This window comes from Mastomys coucha, unplaced genomic scaffold (assembly GCF_008632895.1).
Source record: "Mastomys coucha isolate ucsf_1 unplaced genomic scaffold, UCSF_Mcou_1 pScaffold22, whole genome shotgun sequence".
In the NCBI taxonomy this organism is placed as follows: Eukaryota; Metazoa; Chordata; class Mammalia; order Rodentia; family Muridae; genus Mastomys; species Mastomys coucha.
The window spans coordinates 156583695-156603900 of record NW_022196905.1 but is presented as its reverse complement, the minus strand read 5'-3'; the positions used below and the strand labels follow the sequence as shown (position 1 = coordinate 156603900).

Below are 20206 nucleotides of genomic sequence, written 5' to 3'. Positions count from 1 at the left end.
AACAGAATCAGCCGTGGCTCTCCATTGGAGAACCTCCCTCAGTCCTCGCACTGCCTAGCTCTATCTACCTGCGCCCCTGCTGGCACACTGTGGGGTGGGCCATCTCTCTTCTGCAGTCAGATTCCTTCGTGTCTCATAGTAGAGATGGTTGGTGGCTTCAAGATGTGCCCGAATGGGGTCATTTAACCTCTTTACCATGTTTTGGTCACTAACCCTTTACCGGAATCTTTATAAACATTGAGGTAGCCAGGCAGCAGATGGCCTTCCGTGTCCCATGTGGCACCTTACTTTGGTAGGTGAGATCCATGTGGGAGGAAGTCTATAGCCATGGCGTCCCATTCCAGGGTGTTTCCCCAGTACAAATTGGCTGGGAGTGTGGAGAGAGGTGGACACACGTTCCTCCAACCATGGCTTTCAACACAGGTTTTCCTCGGTTAGTGATGAGTCTGAAGCCAGCCACTGTCGATGACAGGTGGCTGGGGCTGTGCCTGGGCAGCACAGCTGGGGCTGTCCTGTCGGTCCTGTGTCCTTCTCACATGAAGACTTGTCTCTGTGCAGAGCCAGCACTGTCTGCAGTGAGAGGCTGGTGGGTCCCTTTGAAGCTCTGGCGGGTGGGAACTAGGGCGGAAAGCGAGTACTTGTTCACATCTGCACAGCCTTTAGGATGCAAACCCTCCCCAGGCCTCGCCTGCTTCTGAGGGATGGTTAAAAGGGATCTGGGGTTGCCTCTCTCCCCTGTGGTTTATATCTAAGTAGACGGCTAGGCAAATGGCTGTGGACTTTACTAGCAAGGGACACCAACATAGGCTTACAGATGTGTTGGGACTTCCTGGAGTTGCCCTGTCCCAGGCATCCTAGGGAACTATCCTGTGTTTATGGCGAAGCAAGCATGTCTTGGGATATAGCAGTTGTTTTTTTTGAGAGCACCTGGGTTCCATTTTGTGGACAAGAATAGACTCATATGGTGGACGGGTCTGTGGTGCTTGACACTGAGCAGGGGCGTGCGCGCCTGAGTGTGTGTGTGTGTGTGTGTGTGTGTGTTTACTAATTTTTTTTACTTGAGAAAAGGTCTTTATATAGCCTTGGCCTGGAACTCACTCTCTAAACCAGACTGGCCTCATACAGAGACCTGTCTACCTCTGCCTCCCTGGTACTGGGATTGAAGGCATGTGCCACCATGCCCAGTTAAGTTGTTGTTTTATTTTGTTTTGTTGGGATAGGGTGGCACCGTGTAGCCTGGGATGGCCTCAGACATGTGATCCTTCTGCTGCCCTCAGCCTCCCCAGCACTGGCTACAAGCTTGTGCCACCACACCCAGCTGACTTCCACATCACGTGTGCAAACAAATCAGTCTCCACCAATAGCACAGTAAGCCGCGCTTCATTCTGGGACAATGGCTTTGCTTTCCTAGCTCTGATGTTGTGGTGCAGGCACCATTCTATTGCTCCCTAGTTTAATCAGTGAGTGAGGAACTAGCTACATCTTATGAGCATAATATCTTATGAGTCTAATAGCTGAGACGAAGGCAATGTCAGATGCCTGCTTCAACAGAAGGTCGCTACATCTGTGCGTTAGATTTTGGAGGGATCGGTGTCTCCTAATCCTAGGTGACAAATTGGGATGGCTTAGAGAAATGCGTGGGTCGTAGATGCAAACCTCTGTACCCTTTTGCCTAAATCAACAGGCGAGCAAGTGTCCGCTCTTGGTCTAGAGGCACAGGCATGCAGGTTGAATCTGGTGTAGACTGAGAAGTCTTGGTTTCTGGAGAAGGTGATCTCAGGAGAGGTCTGTACTCCAGTGTGTTCTCAAGAATGTATATGAGCTTATGCCTCAGTTTCCAGCAAAGAGTCACATTCCCAGAAGAGGAATAGGCATTATGTGGACAAGGCTGGTCAAGAGATAAGAGGTTTTGGAATTCTGGCTAATTTAGATGAATTTACTTAAATTCAAGAAAGAATGAGATATAGAGGCACAGAAACAGAGAGACAGAGATACACATACACACACAGAAACACACAGACAGAAAGACAGAGGGGGGGAGACATGCACGCACGCTCACACACACACACACACACAGAGAGAGAGAGAGAGACAGAGAGAGAGAGAGAGAGAGAGAGAGAGAGAGAGAACACAGTAGAGGTGGACCACAGAGCCAAGGCCTTACATGTGCCAGACAAGTCCTCCATTACTGAGCAAAACCCAGACCAAGGTCTTTCATTTATATTTAAAATCATTTTTCCAAGCTGTTCATATCTGAAAGCCAGATAGGATGTTGGTATTGTGGGTGACATCCCTGTCTGACAATTGGAGGGTGCAAATCAGCTACACAAGACGATAGAGTCCTCAGAAGGTTTGACAAGTTAGATTCTTAAGCGGGTTACAGTGATACACAGTTATAAGTACTTTGGAGGCAGAGGCAGGAGGATCCTCAGTTTGAGGCCAGCCATAGCTGTGCTGGTGGGGCAAGGCCAGAGTGGCATGGCAAGACCCCACATTAGAAGGAAAATAAAAACCACCACCAACAAACACGAGACAATGGCAGAGCTTACATAACACCAGGTATGAGCACTCCTCTGCCACTGTCAGCCAGAGTTCAGCCAATTTCCAGTCTCAGCCAGTTAAGTCCCAGAGCTGTCTGGATGCCTGGCTTCCCCAGTCTCTGCCATGACTACCGTAATGACAACCACTGCTGTCCAGTGTGTGTCTCCATTAATCTAGGTTTTCCGTGAAGTAGGTAGTGTTGAAGAGCTTGTGTTGTAGGTGGAAAAGTATCTAGAGGCCAGAGTGTCTCACTTGGAACAGAGCAGCTGGAGGAGTTTAACACCCGTGTCTGACAACCCACACCTTTCACTCTGACCCCTGGCCCTGGCAGCCTCTGTGCCCATTAGCCTCTCCTCCCTGAAGAGGGTGGCTCAGTGGGGTCAGTGTGCCTGTCCTGAAGGGAGATGGAAAACCAGCCCAAGGGAGAGTGCTAATATTGAAAATGCCCAAGCTGATGTTCAACGCAAATGCCTGATTAAAATCTCCATCATTGCTGGGGGTGGGGGTGTACACACTTTTAATCCCAGCACTCAGGAGGCAGAGGCAGGTGGACCTCTGAGTTCAGGGACAGCCTAGTCCACAAAGCGAGCTCCAGGATAGCCAGGGCCACACAGAGAAACTCTGTCTGGAAAAATCAAAACAAAGCAAAGCAAAACAAAACAGATCCTAATACTCCTGTTCAGTTGAAAGTGTCTTTTGGGACACTGAGCTGGCATTGCTCTGATGTTAAAACTGCCGCTGGCTTGATTTACTGATAGAAATACATTGAGAGCACACTCAGGGTGTAGTAAGTAAAGAATCGGCATGAGTGTGAGAGTGAGGGCCCGCACCCCGAGGTGCCCACAAGTGACTAGGACACCAGTGCTGTCCAGAGCCCAGCACGGACCCTCTCAGTTCCTTGCTCAGCTCACCACAGACTCACTGTTGCCTTAGGGCCAGAGCAGGTGGCCCCAAGACCATAACCCTTACACAATGCTTTGGAGAGTGTCTTTGTGACCTGCTTGCCCTTCCATGGTGTCTGCGGAGAGGCTTATGACTAACTAAGAGCCTGGGTGATGCCAGTGTGGAAAGCACCCCCTCCACAATCACCCCCACTGCTCCCCTCAAATCCCGGGAAGCTCTGACACGCTCCCCATGGCCCCATCTATGTCAGCGTCCGGGCTGTTTCTCCTTCCCTATTTTGATTGTTTTCAAGTCAGTCCTTCCCCTTTCCTCCCTCCCTCCCTCCTTCCCTCCCTCCCTCCCTCCCTCCCTCCCTTTCTTTCTTTCTTCCTCCCTCTGTTCCTCCTTTCTTCCTTCCCTCTTCCCTCCTTCCCTCCTCCCCTCCTTCCTTCCCTCCTTCTTTCTCTCTTTTCTCCTTCTTTTTGAGATAAGTTCTCAAAACCCAAACTGACCTCTAAATTTGCAATCTCCCTCCCCACCTCCCCACGAGGATCACTGATGTGCACCGTCATGCTTGGCTTTGGATAACTTAGAATGTATTTTTAAAAGCTCACACCTATAATTTCCAGACTTACGAGGCTGAGCCAAGAGGATCACCACAAATGAGAGGCCAGCCTGGGCTGTCCTGTGAGTTCCAAGCTAGCTGGCTTTTGGCTACAAAGTGATGCCTGTCTAAACAAAAAATAAAAATAAAATAAAAAAAATAAAGAAAACAATCAACAGTCCAAACAGCTCCAGTATTCTTTGCATGCAGTTTTACAGCTGCTGACACTCAGCCACATTTGGCACATCATTTTCTCTGTCCCTCTCACTACACACATATGCATGCATGCACACAGAGCCAGAGACACAGTTACAGAAACACATAGAAACACAGAGATGCAATTTTTTTTCTGAATCATTTACTAACAAGCCACAAAACTTAGGTCCTTACGGTTTTTTGCCATAATTTTTGCCATGAATTTTTTGAACAAGCACTGTCTTCTCTCACCACCGTAAGTCAGAGGGTTGAGTGAGCTAGAGTTCTACAGTCTGTGTAGTAGCATCCTACTCTGGAACATTGCTATTTTATATTATACAACTTGCCATCTGCCTCACCATGGCCCTTTTCATCTGATTTTCTATGTCAAATTCCCACACAGATCAGACCCCTTACCCCCACCCCCGTGTCTGCTCTCACATCCCCACACAGATCAGACCCCACCCCCGTGTCTGCTCTCAGCCCTCACCTCCATGAGTACTAAACAGCAGCTCCAGGTGGTAGCCATCACCAGAGTGATATTCCAAGGACCCTTTATTCCCTCTTGGACTTTGAGGCATTGAAGAGTGACCAAGTCTCAGTAGGCCTGGGTCAGCCCAGGTGATGGCTGTTGTATATCACACACAGCCCAGGTGACCAAACATCTCTCAGTCACACCTCTAGCCACACATGTTGGATCCGGCTGCAATCCCAGGGGTACCACAGCCAAGGCAAGCAGGCATCAGTCTTGAGACAGGTGTGTTTCCAGGATAGCACTGACATTCAGGTTCAGATTCAGGACTCCACCCATGGCCGGCTAGCTTCACAAATAACAGGGAGGCATTAGCAAGCATCTGCCACAGAGCTCTGCCAGACAGGAGTCACAAGCTTACAAATGACAGGCGACACTAACACTTCCCCACGGCTCCTTAGGACCTCACAGACACACACGCTCACCGCATCCATAGTTGGGTCTTCTGGACTGTTTGGAAAACACTTTTTTTTCTCTTAGAAGTATATTTTTATCACTCATAGCCTAACATTAGGCCTACTAGGAACATACTCAGAGCCTCACTTAAAACCAGACTCCAGCTGTGGATGAATGCAGCTCAGCTGTGGATGAATGCAGCTCAGCTGTGGATGAATGCAGCTCAGCGGTGAAGCGTGTGCCTAGCGTACATGAGGACCTGGGTGGTTTCTATCCCAGGAAACCCCAGAAAGCAATGTGCAATCTTACTAATAAAAGTAAAAAGGAATCTAGATTGCATCTCTCTTCATAACACTAACTTGGCAAGTGCCTGCATGGAGCCCTTGGGCAGGTCACTGGCTGAGCAACCAACCCTTGAGACAGATGCTCACTGCTCTGTGGAAGTGAGCAGGCTATGCACACTGTCCAGAGTCTCCATATAAGTCCCCATTTGGACACTGAGTCTGTCAAGACTGTGTGGCTGGATGAGATACAAATGGGTTCCTGACCCAGTTATGAGGGTGGCCTCCGAGGGTCCCTGTCCTCAGGGCCACCTTGTCCTTCCAGGGTGGCCATGAGGACCTATGAGTAGAAGCTGATGAAGCAGCTGGGGATCTGTCTATGAGCTAAGGAGGAAGACTGAGGGATAGCAGGCAAAGGCTACTGGCCTGGAGCTAGGGAGGCCTGATTCCCTGATATTCGTGGCTTTTAAGGAAAGGCTCCCAGAAGGGATGGCCATAGAAACAAAACATGGTGGTCAGTCAGCATGCTTAGTGATTAGCCACCATGAGCTGCGCAGAATGAACAGGAAGAAGCAGTTTGAGGCCTCAGGCCTCAGTTTCGGAGTAAGGAATATGGGTATAATAACCATCTTCATATGCTTTTTTGTTGCTGTCATAAACAGCATCGCCAAAGACAAATTTGGGGATAAAGGGGTTTATTTCCTCTTACACTTACTGTCCAGGGGGAAGTCAGGGCAGGAGCTCAAGGCAGGAGCCGTGACAGAAGCCTGCTTGCTGCTTTGCTCACTGGAGTTTGTTTGAGACCTCCACTTCTCCTACAAGGAAACTGAGGCAGAGAAGCGCTCTCTGCCAGAGGATGCTCAGAACAGAGCAGGTACCCAGCAATGCTGCCATACCCCGTGACCATAGCTGGATTGACCCAAGACTATGTGTGCTCAAACTGAAGTAGGCAGGGCTTGCTTGATGCCTGCTGCTCTCCGTAGAAGTCATGATGCAGTAGGCATTCCTAAGTGCTGAGCAGCCTGGATGGGTCTGGAGATGATTGTCCAGTCTCCCGTCCTAAATGACCTTGCCTGCCTGCCACTGGTGCCTAAATTAGGAAGGTTTATGGGCCCCCTGTTTGTGTTGGCCATGGAAGGGAAGATTCTGTTCCCTCCTGGGCCAGGCTCTATAGCTCATCCAAGTACCTGAGGGACAGTCATGTCTCCACACTGTGGCTGGGTAAAGAGTGCCCCACACCGGCAGCTTAAGGCCCCACGAGCCACCCTGGTGCTCCAGTGTGTGGTGTGGTCGTGAGCAAAGACTGGAAGTATTCTGGCATAGGTTAGACTGGATGTGCCAGCAGCTCAGAAGATCCAAGGTAGGATGGGAGGAGACCACATGAGAAGGCTTGGGCATCAGAATACACACAGCACAGAGAGGCTTCCATAGGGCTGCAGCATAGACTCACAGCTAGGAAAGGCTCCCTGGAAGGAATGCGGAGGGTGAGCAGCAATATGCCAGAGGAAAGAGAAGCAGATTTGTAAAGCTGGGGCTACGACCAGGAGAGCCCAGCGGTAGGAGGGGCAGGTCTGCAGGCTGCTTACTGTTGCCCCACAGGTATCCATGGGGTCCTTCCTAGCCAATCCGCAGGCATCTGCAGAGGCCCGACTCTCATGCTGAGAACTCTGTGGGCCACTGGAGCGAAGTGGGAAGGAAAACAGACACGACTCCTACTCACCTGAAGCCTTTGTTGCAGTAGAGGGCCATGGGCAGAAGCAGAGTGACTCGTGAAATTGCACTGGGTACTCTAAGTGGTCACATGGTAACTGGTGGTGGGCTGGGGAGCAGCCGTGGACTAGGAGCTATCCCCTGGTGGGCTAGGAGCTACCCCGTGGAGGACTGGGGAGCAGCCGTGGGCTAGGAGCTACCCCCTGGTGGGCTGGGGAGCAGCCGTGGGCTAGGAGCTACCCCCTGGTGGGCTGGGAAGCAGCCGTGGGCTGGCGGACTGGGGAGCAGCTGTGGGCTGGGAGCTACCCCGTGGAGGACTGGGGAGCAGCCGTGGGCTAGGAGCTACCCTGTGGAGGACTGGGGAGCAGCCGTGGGCTAGGAGCTACCCCCTGGTGGGCTGGGAAGCAGCCGTGGGCTGGCGGACTGGGGAGCAGCTGTGGGCTGGGAGCTACCCCCGTGGAGGACTGGGGAGCAGCCGTGGGCTAGGAGTTTGAGACTTCTCTGGAGAGAGAACCATGAGTCTGTGTCCCCTGGGCCTGGAACCGGCTGTTCTGGGAACAGGGTGCCTCAGGTAGATGAGTTAAAGCAAAGATGTCCAGGCGAGCCATGCTAGAGTTCCATTCCCCCATTAGTACATCTAGAGCCTATCAGGAGTTGGGAGAACATGAAAGGCTGAGCCTGCAGATCAGAGGGAGGCATTCTGGAAGAGGACAGAAGCTCGCTCACAGACAGCAGGTGGCCTCAGGGATGATAAGCAAAGATCACGAGGAGGAATTTTTTATTATAACGATTGTTAAACACAGTTCTGACTCACCGGGGTGAGCTGGGAACTCCCGGTTTACTCAGTCGCAGCGCAGATGCCCCTCCATGTAGGGCCTTGGTATGACAGGGCCAGGTGTGGCTCACCAGAAAAGAACTTAAGTCTCTCCGCTAATCTGTTAATGCTGGCCCATAAATCTTAGGAAAGCATCCACCCTGCCCTAACTGAAAACATTGGAGATGACGAGAGCTTTGGGGAGCGTTCCAAAAACCCCATCTGGGGCTGTTAGATAAATCCCCTTTTCATGTCTGCCGAAGAAATTAGACTGAAGGCCCCAAGTGGCCTCAAGTGTTGGTCCCTGGCGATGGGCAGGTGTTGAACTGCTGGGCGGTACCTTGGCAATACACTAGCTTCTAACTGGTTGGGAACTGGAAGGAGGCATAGTGTGGCTTCAGCCCAACCAGCCAAGCTGGGTTTAGACCCACTAACACTCTTGATCTAAGGACATTCAGCAAATCCCCCTAAAAATGTCCTGCTCACAGCTCACCACCGAGGTGTTGGCACTACCCAGAATGGAAGGCAGCATGGAACCATGGCATAGGGCATGTGGAGACACTAGGCTGTCCCCTCTGTGGCAGGAGAAGCTGCACAGTTAATACCAGACGAGTTTCTTATTTCTCCCTCTAGACCACGGGCTCTGGAGCCCTCCGAGAGGATCTTGGGAATGATGCTCAGTGTCCTGTGTGGTTGAGCCCCGTGGCCTTTAGTCAGTTGGTCAGAATATCGACTGGATGTCATCAGTGTGCTTATTTCAGGCACACTATTGACTCACCTGAGACAGTTATTAGGACAGTAGAAATAGCCTGGCCAGCTCACATACTGTGTGACCACAAAGCTCCAAGAGGTACACAGGCTCTTTGAGCCTCCTCATAGGACCTGAGCCAGGTGAGTCTATCTGCATCCCAGGCCTGGGGAGCAAGACCCTCAAGTCTCCACAGGCTCTGTGGCTCTGGAAGCTCGCTCACACAAGGGGGCTCTGGTGGTCCCGCATGGGGTACCTAGTGAGAGGCAATAGTGCTAATTGTCAAGCTTCTCTTCATAGAGACTGTAGATGGAAGCGTTTGTAGACCAGTCCCGGCCCTGCTGGAGGGTACGGGCTTGGTAACTGCAGATGTGTGAATTCAGCCAGCTCTGGATCCCAAGCCCTGCCTGAGGTCCCATGTGCTGATATTCATGATGAAACAGTAGGCATGTGAATCCAGACCCACAGAAGGCCTGGGTGGGCTAGAGATGCTGTTGTTCTCTGTACAAAGAACATCCAAGGAGAATAGAGGCTAGATGTGGCTGGCAGAGGAGTGTGGCCATGTGACCTGTGACCAGCAAGTGCTTGAGGACAATGTTGGCTGTGCGCATGTGGGACAGGCAAGCCCGAAAGAGGGGCAGGGAATGTTTCCTAGGGCCAGCAAGTCTGACACATCTTAAAGCCGTAGGGCCCTGTGGCTGTAGTGGGCGGAGGCCAGGAAAGCTCTTGTGTGCCTAAGGGGCACAGTTAATAGAAGGAGGAACTTGAGACGTAAGGGTTTAGCTCATAGGCGTGCAGTGTGCCTGTGAGACCCCAGGTATCCACACAGAAGCTTGTATCTAGGTCAACCCTAACATGTAGAACTTAATGGCCACCCACAGTCAGAGCCAAACCGCTCCCAGGACCACGCCACCTTACTTACCTCAGAGGCTGGAAATCTGGGGCCACTCAAACCCACGCAACTATGCTCAGATTCCCTAAAGGCCATCAGCGGCACACAGCCTGCCCCACCCCCACCCTGTGCCCTCTGCCTGTGGCAAGCAGCCTTTGTTAAGATATGCCTGTGGCTTTGCGGGAAGCGCAAACGCTTCAGAATCACTCTGCCGATGCTGATGCTGTCCCCGGATGCCGAGCCCCCTTAGGTGAAAGGAGGTCTCTCTCCACCCACGACAGCTTCCGGCTGGGTCTGAAGAGATGTGTCCACAGGCCATCTGAACGGGAGACCGGTCAAGCAGTAAGACTGTATCCACCAGGTGCCCGAGGGGCAAGCCTGAGGCTAGACAGACCAATCGGGTGGCTTTCCACTCTGGGCCGCAAGGGAGTATTGGGGCCATCCCAGGATTGGTTTATCCCTGCAGAGACAGAGCAGCCACTGCAGGGATTGGCCTTTATATCCGGACTGACTACGCAGAACAATGGATCTCTTGGTGGCGGCAGCACAGCTGCTACCCCAGTTTGGTTATTTTTACCATGCACCGGGCCTGCTCACAGCCTGCCAAGACTTTGGGAGTGCTCACGACATGGCTGTCCTTTTAATACTTCTACTTAATGTGTCGGCTCTTTGAATGCGTGCAGAGGCCTCCCTGATGGTGCTCAGGACCAGCAGCAGCCCGCAGGCCAGATAGGTCCTGACTCCTGAGAATGAACAGGGTTCCTCCAGGAGCTTCGAGGTGGAGCTAGTCAGGGTGACTGTGGCTGTGATGAGACACCGTGACCAAAGCAACCTGGGGAGGAAAGGGTTTATCTGGCTCACACTTCCACATCACAGGCCATCACTGAAGGAAGTCAGGACAGGGACACAAACAGGACAGGAACCTGGAGGCAGGAGCTGATGCAGAGGCCATGGAGGGGTGCTGCTTACTGGCTTGCTCCTCCTGGCTTGTTCTACCTGCTTTCCTAGAGAATCCAGAACCCAGAACCACAGCCCAGGGATGGCACAGCCCACAATGGATTGGACCCTCCTCCATCAACTGCTAGTTAAGAAAATGCCCCACAGGTTTGCCTGTCATCAGGGAGACTTTCCTATTGAGGTTCCCTCCTATCAGATGACTCTAGCCTGTGTCAAGATGACATAAAATCAGGATAAGCGTGAGCTTATGAAAATGAATAAATATGTGACCGTTGTGGGCTTTGATTTCTGTGTTCCCACAGTTCTGAGAGCCCCAGGATTGACTGTGAGAAGACAGCCATGGACGTGCAGATGCTGAAGAAGAGGATAAGCAGGACATGCGACGAGGCAGCCCGCACCATCCTCAACAGCCTCCTGCTTTATGTCTTGGACCGTGCGGATGGGCCTCACAAGGCAGAAGACAGGACACACAGAGCCAGCCGCCCTTCCCAACTCCAGGAGGTGGGCCGGAGACCCACACGGTTCCAGCTTCTACAGGCTAAGTTCATGGGCACTGGCCGGGAGCCCCACCTCAAGAAGACCCGGGATGTGGGCCGGCTGATCTCTAAAGACAAGCAAGGACCGGGTAGGAGTTTTGTAAATGCCACCATTAACAAGCTCCTGGAAAAGACCAAGGAAGGGGGCAGAAGCTCCAGCCAGAGGACCCCAACCAGTGAGAAGCCCCGGTGGAGTCCCTCGGGCGGGAAGAGCACTGTGAAAAACATCCTGAAGAAATTCCTGGCTGCAGAAGAGAAGGAGGCCAAGGAGAAAGAAGTGCGTGAGAAGCCCCCTGCCCAGCGGCCTGGAGCTGCCAGGGGCCTCCTGCCAAGAATCGTGGGCCGGAGCTCCATCCTCTCCAAGCTCAGGGAAAGATTCGAACAAAACAGCTGCCTGTACTCTGAGGCTGGTGTGCTGCCTCTGCACAGGGAAGGACTGAAGAGCAAGAACCTACAGAAGAGGAAAGTGCACAGGCCACAAGTGCGGGTGCTCCACGTAGCCACCATGGCTACCAGCTGCACTAGAATCCCCCCTGCCCAGTTTCTGGCCTGCACAGCTGAGCCCATGCCGGCCCTCAGCATTGCCACCATCGTCTGTGGGCCCCAGAGCTGGTTGTCCCACTGTGCAAAACTTAGTCACTCAGAGTGCAGACGCTGGCCCACTGGGGGAGCCAACACATTCTCCAACTCAGAAAACCAGGAGCCTGTTGCAAACAGAACACAAGGTCTCGTGAGTGAGGAGCACAAGGAACATTTCATGTCCTCGGTGCCCCAAGCAGTGGCCGGCATGGACAGTCACGTGGCTCTGAACGTGGGTTTCTCTGGCACGTCTACCAATGGCCATGCTCTGCCTGGCCGTGTACTAGTGTTGTCTTCATGTGGATTGGGCAGCCCCAGAAGTACTGAACCAGTGGGAAGGCACAGAACAGCGGATCCCAGGACACAAGAGGTGGCAGCTGACACCCAGGGAGTGACGGATAATTTAAGAGGGGCCCCTGAAATCGCCATGACTGTGAGCAGCTCTGAGGATGAAGCCGAAAGAACACCCTCAGGCTTGGAAAGAGAGCCCTTCTTTGCCATCCAGAGGTACCTGCCAGAGCAGGAGGCCGTGACTCAGATGCCCCTCCGAGCCCCACTAGCTGTCCAGGCCGAACGGCGAGCACAGCCGGCCATCACACCCCCACAAGTCACAGTGCAGCTTCCCATTGTTCACGAGATGCCGGCCTCTCCTGGTCGCAAAGACAAATGTTCTCCAGTTGTGAGAAGAGAGGTCGTGGCTGAGAATGAACAAGCAGCAGCATCCACTGTGACTGAGGACAAGAGGGGTCCCCAAGCCCCAACAATGCAGAGTCAACCCTGTGGGGTGCCCGTGAGTCTCCATCCTGCAGCTCAGCATGGACTCCAGGAAGACCTGAGAGATGGCGCCGGCATGGGCAGCGATGCCTCACAAAGGTTCCTAATACCAAGTCCTTCCAAGGCGTTTCTTGGTGGAAGAGAGGAAAAACAGAGCCCTGAGAAGTCCCATGACCTTAGGAATTGCAGTGGTAACAGCCCCTCGACAAACCTCACTGCCGGGAGAAGCTGTGCAGGAGTGGGCACCAGCTTGGCCACTGGCCTCCAGGGAGGGCACATGGTGCTGATGCCAAGCCAGGACTGCCTAAGGCCTGACAGTTCTACAGCCCCAGGCAAGAACATCCAGCCTGGACAGGAGGAATGCCAAGGGCCCCTGAATGAGTCAGCTCAACCACCAAGCATCGCCCAGGCAAACAGCAGCCATGATTTGGGCAGCAACAGCCAGTCCACAGTAAACGATCAGTCTATTGCAAGTGTCAAAGCCTCTGGGCAGGTGATAGGCACTGTCACTGATCTCACAAGACCACAGCCAAGTGGTACTCAGCACCCTGAACTCAAGATGACAGCATGGCCAACTGGTACTCGGGACACTAAACTCAAGGTGATTGCACATCCAGGTGATTCCGAGGAGGTTGAATACAAGACAGTGCCACAGACAAGTGCCCAAGACATTAGACACAAGCAAATGTCATGGGCAAGTGGTACCCAGAACAATGCACACAGGATCACACTACAGCCACATGTTCCCCAGGATGTGGAACCCAACACAGTGCCGTGCCTTGGTGGCTCCCAGGAGCCTAAACACGAGATAACACTGTGGCCAAGCAGTGCCCAGAATATTGACCACAAGACAACACAGCAAGATAGGACCCAAGACACTAAACTGACAGCACTGCAGCCAGGTGGTGCCCAGGACCCTGAACACAAGACAGTGTCACAGGCAAGTGACGCCCAAGGTGCTGAACACAAAACAACCACATGGGCAGGTAGTGCCCAAAACACTAGACAGAAGGCATCATCAAAGCCAGGTGGTGTGCAGGACACCAAATACAAGACAGTGCCTCAAGCGGGTGGTACCCCAGACACTGAACACAAGGTGATTGCACAGGCTGGCGATGCCCAGGATGGAGGAGAAAGCCCTCAGGAGAAGACAACACCCCAGTCAGGAAGCGTCCCGGACTATGAAGACAAGATAACACAAGGACCCCACAGCCATCATTCTTTGGTATCAAGCAGGACCTCAAAGCATGAGAGTAGAGCCGCTGAAAGACGCATAACTGCCGAAGACCTGTTGTGGAGCCGTCCCCTCATGTCGGCAGCCCCAGCTGTTCAGACACGGGAAGCTGCGGATTCTTGCCTGATGCCTACTAAGTCTCCACCACGTGTTTCAAGTGAGCCACGGAACGAAATTAAAGCGGCGGGAAGAGACCCTCTATGCAGAAGCGCAGCATCTCCAGAGCCACAAACGAAGCCAGCAGAGGATCTGGACCACTCACCGCTGCCCTCTGTGGGTCCACAGGCGCTGGACAAAGAACACCACCTCCCTAGGGCAGCAGACTCCCCTATAAGGCCGGCCGCAAAGGGAGAGACCAGGCAGGTGGGGCTAGCACCCGGTCCAGAGCCTCCTGTTCCCAACCAGAAGGAGCATGGGTCTGCCCCCCAGGCAAAAACCTCGGGAGGTGAAGCCAAAGAGATTCTGCCAACACAGGCGGGCATGGGCAGGCCACAGAGACAGCTCGGATCAGAGGAAACTGGTACAGGCCACGTACGGTTACACCAGACTGGACAGTCAGATGTGCTGGGTGTGGTAGACCCTCAGGCATGGGCTTCTCAGGACCTGATAGCGCATGAAAAGACACCGGTGGAGGAGAACCCCTGTCAGCACAGGGACAGGGCTCGGGAGCATCCCTCAAGACCACCAAAGAGGCTGGAGAAGAGCCCAACTCAAGGAGACAGTGTCCAGGCTGACAAGAATCTGGCTACCCCAGGGAACCTTACAAAAGTGTATGGCCCTGCTATGCAGAAGCAGACCCAGTGTCAGGGACAGGCCAGCCACCCAGTACCTCGGGCCTGGGGACAAGCTGACAGCACTGCTGAAGGAGTCCTGACTCCTGGCACAAGTGGGGAGCCTCCCAGACTGGGCCCCACATTTGGCAGTCAACAAGGCCTGGTTGCCCAGCACCTGCCCCAAGAAAGCCAGACTCTGGCTAGTAGCGGGACCATAGTCAGCTCCCTGGAGAACACACATGATGCTTCCTGGCTCACATCTAATGCTGGGGGCCACCCATTCTTCCAATCCCTTGCCCAGGATGGGCCCCCAAGTACCCCCAGGGCAGAAAAGGGCCTATCAGACCATAAGCATACCAAGTCGGTGCACTTTGCAAAGTATCGTGCCCAAAGCTTTCGGGACCAGAAGGCCTTCGACCTGTCCTTCAGGCCCACAGTCCTCAGGGCCAGTGATACCTTTGAGCCTCCGAAGTGAGAGCTCACCTTGAGCCAACAGGTCTCTAACTGAACATGACTCTGAGCATCCTCTGCCCCCGAGGAAATGTAGACATTAGTGTCTCTCATTTCTTCTCTCTTCATATGAACTAGTCCTGGGGATGCATACAGGTGGTGCTTGCGCGTGTTCAAGGCAGCTGTGAGATCTCTCTAGATGAGGAAGATTTTCGCTATCCAAGGCTGCCAGCTGCGGCCCTCTGCCTTCACAGGACTTTGTGCTGTCAGCCCAGCCCTGTGACTTGAAGTACACAGGCACTCACTCCTGTCTTAGCAGAAGAGAGATCGATGTCATGGGCTGCCCTTTCTGCGTCCTCTGGCCCTTGGCTCCCCAGAGCTTCCCAACCATGTCCAGGCCTACTACCCAAAGTCAGTGCCCACGGCCTATGACCTGAACCTCGCATAGGTGGGAAGTGCAGTGCTTGCCTAAGCCACACCCCACATCTAAGCTGGTACGAGAGTCTTGCTGATCACTGCCAGACTTGGGCTCACAGACTGGCTTGTCTCCTCTGCAGACATCGGGAAAGAACCACAAGGAGCCACAGGGGCTTTCTCAACACTGGTTTGAAGCATACAGTTCCAGGCATGAGGCAGCTCTCTCATCCTGCTGTTGGTCGAATTACAGGGCTTCCAGTTGTTTCCAGCTGCTGACTGCAGTTCTGTCCGGGGCATTTGCTGTCCTGAGGCACACGAGGGCAGTGACAGTCACCCCCACTGCACCACGCTCAAGATAGTCCCCATTAACAACTCACCGTGTCCCGACTGCCCTCGGTGTGTCTACTGTAATCAAGCTGGATACCTCTAAGCAGACTACACCTCTTTGAGCTCTGGTCATCGTGCCACCTGACTTGTGGGGATGCCCCCACAGAACCACAGAAGAGCTGAGGCGGTGATCAGCATCCCAGGATGCTCTCCTTTGGGTGCCTGTGCCTTCCTCTCAGGCCCCTTGGAGACTTGCTCTTTGGTTCTGTCACACCTGAGAATTTCCCTGAACGGCCATGGAGGCGGGCTCTCTGCTCTAGAACGGCTCTGGAGGCGGGCTCCCTGCTCTCCGGGACTTCCTTTGCTTTCCAACTCAAATACCTGTAACAAGGATGATGTCCTGTCCTATCCCAAATGAAGCTCACTATGGGCGGCTCCACCCCAGCTCAGGGATACCTGAGTGGACAAATGGGCCATTGCTCAGGAACTCGAACCCCCGATCAAAGAGGAAGCACAAGGTCTTTGTGTGTTGAGAACCCCAGGAGTCAGCTCCACGCTTCTGTGGTCTCCACGTGCTCCCTCTGTAGGAGGCAGTGCTCCTCACCCTTTTCAAGAGCCTTTGCTGAAGTTACAGGGGATGTGTGAACTTCCTGAACACAGGGCACTGTCCCCTTGTGTCCTATGTTGCACCCCTGGGGCCATTCCCCATAATCTGGGGTCCTGTGGAGATAGATGCCTAGGTATTTGTTTTTCAAGCCCAGCCAATATTGGGGGACATGGAGCTATGGGGTGCAGTGATTCCCTACCCTACCCAGAGTTCCTATAAAGCCAGCTCCTAGGGACTACGAGCCAGGAGGGCGGTCCCAGCAGAGGCCACACCTCCTTGGGCCTTTTTGGCATTATCAGCAACATCTGCTCATCCCAGTGGTGCAGGAAAGCAGCTCCAACCCTTGAGAATGCCCAGGTTTGGCAATCTCCCACCAGACAGGTGCAAAAACGGATTTACTTGTTTTCTTTCTTTACATACTTTGACCCACAAAGAATGTGAAATGATGCTTGATGACACACAGAGGAGATAATAAAAAGTGCATGCTCATTGGAAATCCCTTTAAGGAGATATTGCTGAAGGTTTGATGTTTTTGTTTTTTAAGATGGAGTACTTTTGCAAATGAGAACTTTTAAACAGGCCTAAAAGTTGTGAGGACTGAGCAAGTAAGGACCACTGCTGGTCCTGCCTCGTCACACAGGCCCACTGCTGGTCCTGCCTGGTCACACAGCAGAATCTTTGCAAGCGGCACAGCATGGTCAGCCCGTCCCTGTACACGCGGCCACTGTGAAGTCGCCGGCGCCTTGAGGCTCAGGGAGGCACAGCTCAGCCCAGTGTTCAGAAAGACTGTAAGCAGTTAAACACTGCTCTAATTGAAATCAGAGAGCAAGTCCCTGCTGCCAAGTCTAAACTCAGTCCGCAGAGAGCTCACCACAGTGTCTGTCAGGCAGACCATTGTGCTGCTGGGAAAGACCCACAGCACTCCCGGGTTAGAACACCTAATGCCCAAGATGGTGTGCAGACCATCCCCCATAAGATCCAAAGTTTACAAACGTTTACTCCAGCTCCTAACTCATCATCTCATCATGCCAGCTAAGACTCCGCCACTCATTCACTCACTCGGGCCTTGCTGATGTCGCTTTTAAGGCGCGGTCCACAGACTCCTGCAGCCCAGAGAGGACAGCTTGTGAGTGAGCCTCTCCCACATGCTATGCGACTGCCAGCAGACACTGCGCACTGTGTAAGACACACCCTTGGGACTGTCACATTCAGAATTGTGCAGAGACACTGGACTTACTCTTTCAACCAAAGATGTCACTGCCGTTTTAGTTATCTATCAACCCATGGCTACCTGTTAAGTTCTCTGTCTATTTTTATTTGTATATAAAATCTCTAAAATGGATCAGTCAGAAAAAAAATATTTTGGTATATTGCTTCCTTTGAAGGTGCACTAACTTTGGATAGCTGGAATTTTGTAAAAGGAAATAAATTATATCTCCCATTATAAATCTCTTATGTCTGTGGGAAACAAGAAATTCGAGACTAGAGAAAGTGAATTAAGCTAAGCTCTGTAGCCATAAAGAAAAGGCAAAAAGTGGCAGACATGAATTGGCACAAGACTGATTTTGTTGTTGTTGTTGTTGTTTAGTTTCTCTGTGTAACCCTGGCTATCCTGGAACTCACTTTGTAAACCAGGCTGGCCTCGAACTCAGAAATCCGCCTGTCTCTGCCTCCCAAGTGCTGGGATTAAAGGTGCGCATCACCACCGCCCAGTGAGACTGATATTTTTAAAAGTCCCTTATCATGAGAATTTGCTGTCCCCTCCCCGTTGGCTGGTACTCCTGGGAGTCACAGGCTTCAGGCTGCTCTAGCAGATCCTCTTCTCTACCTCTACCCTATTGTTCAGGACACAGTCTTATCTAATGAGATCTCCCCCTTTCCTGAGGGTGGGCTCAGTCGCCTAGTAAACTGGTTGCAACCTTCTAACTCTTGGGGTTCAGGGTTCTGAGACAAGCAGGCACCAGCTACCAGTCAGAGAGAAAGGGGCCTCCTGCCTCCTGATTATCTGTGATGCCTTGGTGTCCACACACACATCACATACTGAAAATGGATCGTTATAGCGATCTTTTTTTTTTTTAAGAAGATTTATTTAATGTATGTGAGTACACTGTCTTCAGACACACCAGAAGAAGGCATTGGATCCCATTACAGAGGGTTGTGAGCCACCATGTGATTGCTGGGAATTGAACTCAGGACCTCTGGAAGAGCAGTCAGTGCTCTTAACCACTGAGCCATCTCTCCAGCACGATTTCCTACTTATCTTTGGGCATGCTGCATGGATGAACTGAGTATCACATAGGAAGCAACCATGAAAGGAGGAGAAAAGTCGGTGAGGCCTGGGCCGGGGTACAAAGGACTCCGTTGTGTATCAGCACCGGACCAGCAGGGCTGGAGGCTCTGTCCACAGAAACCCTTAGCATGCCCCGGGAAGAAGATAGCAGTGCTATCCCAGGATCCTCTCTGGGTTTATTTAAAGAAGTCACGTGCCTGCTCTGGAGGCGGGGCTATTTCTAAGCATCTGAGTGGGGCCTTACCTGCAAGGAAACTGTGGGCAGGCAGGAAACTCTCCCGTACTAGTCTTTGACAGCTGTGGTCTATGTCAGCACTTGACAGAGGCAGGCGGGAGCAGCTGGTGAAACCCGTTAGTATTACAGCTTTTGTGTGGTTCCCTGGGGCCCTTGTCCCTACGGTGAGAAATGTTAACAGCTCTTGGGCAGGTCTGAGGTCTAAAGAACCCTTAGCTCTGCCGAAGTGTCATAGATCTTCTATAGCCCCAAAAAGTCGTGACCCCTTAGCCCTTGACAGCGACTAGCATCACAGCCACCAGGCCTGTGTATCAGTCCTGTTGTGCTGCTGCTGTGTTAATTGAAGCAAATGTCACTGTTCTGGGCCTGTTGGTCACCAGCCACTCTCCTGGTACTGCTTCTGATGCCCCTTTCCCCTGCTATTAGCTCAGCAGGCTCTACTGAAAGCAAACACAGCGAGCACTTGACAAGAACATTTTATTGAGCCTAATGTTGCATCATCAGGGAAGGCATCCCCCAGCCTGCTCACCAAGCAAGCCATACGGCTTGCTTAGATCGCCGAAGAAAGCAAAGATTAGCAAACCTCTAATGGGAAGTGCAGGACTTGCATTACCTGTGGCATAGTTCCGAGGTGCAAATGAGAAACTACATTAGACTGACCACAGTAGTCCTCCTATGCAAATAAAAGACTGTGTTTGCCCCAGACACAGGCCTTCTGCTGGGCCATCAGAGGAAGGGCTCCTTCTCTGGTGTAGGTAGGAAGGCTGCAGGATTCTCTAGAGTTCAGTGAGGGTCGGAATGGCACAGATGAAGTCTGTCACAGATGGTTGGAGCTGGGCCTGCAGCCGCGGCTTCAGGAGCTTCATGTTCAGAAGCATAAGTACCTGTGGCTGCAATATGACTTCCTCCAGCCTTCTTTGGAGACCTCAAAGTGGCTGGTGCTGCTTAAGGGAAGCCCAGCTGAATATGCATGAGGCGCTGCTGCTTCCTAAATATAGCCAGGGCACCAGGGCAGGTCTAACAGCTGACAACTAGGGGCAGGGCAGGCAAACAGGATGCTTACAGTGTATCATTAACAGTTTTATCTAACAACCCTTTTGTCAATGTTAACTCTTAGCCAGAGAAGGATAGGTTCTTCTACTATGTGTCAAGGCCACACTTAGGTGGATTGCTACTTCAGTGATGATACAATGTGGCAAGACCTCTAAGTAGCCTAGGACACTCAAGGAGACAGGACAGAAAAAGGGGTGAGGAGAATACCAGTAGGCACAGCCCACTGAACATCTCCCTCCCTCCCTCCCTTCCTCCCTCCCTCCCTCCCTCCCTCTCTTCCTCTCTTCCTCTCTCCTTCCCTCTCTCCTTCCCTGTCTCTTTCTCTCCTTCCCTGTCTCTTTCTCTCCCTCCCTCTCTCCCTCCCTCCCTCCCTCTCTCC

At 52.5% G+C, this 20206-nt stretch overlaps 1 protein-coding gene across 1 annotated transcript; it reads left to right on the top strand.

Annotated features, from left to right (window-relative positions):
* The first annotated feature begins 8812 nt into the window (after window positions 1-8812).
* LOC116104735 lies at window positions 8813-14923 on the top strand. The gene is made up of 2 exons (XM_031391210.1): window positions 8813-8846; window positions 10855-14923. The coding sequence occupies exon 2, from the start codon at window positions 10892-10894 to the stop codon at window positions 14921-14923; it is 4032 nt and encodes a 1343-aa protein (XP_031247070.1). The 5' UTR covers window positions 8813-8846; window positions 10855-10891.
* Window positions 14924-20206: the final 5283 nt, after the last annotated feature.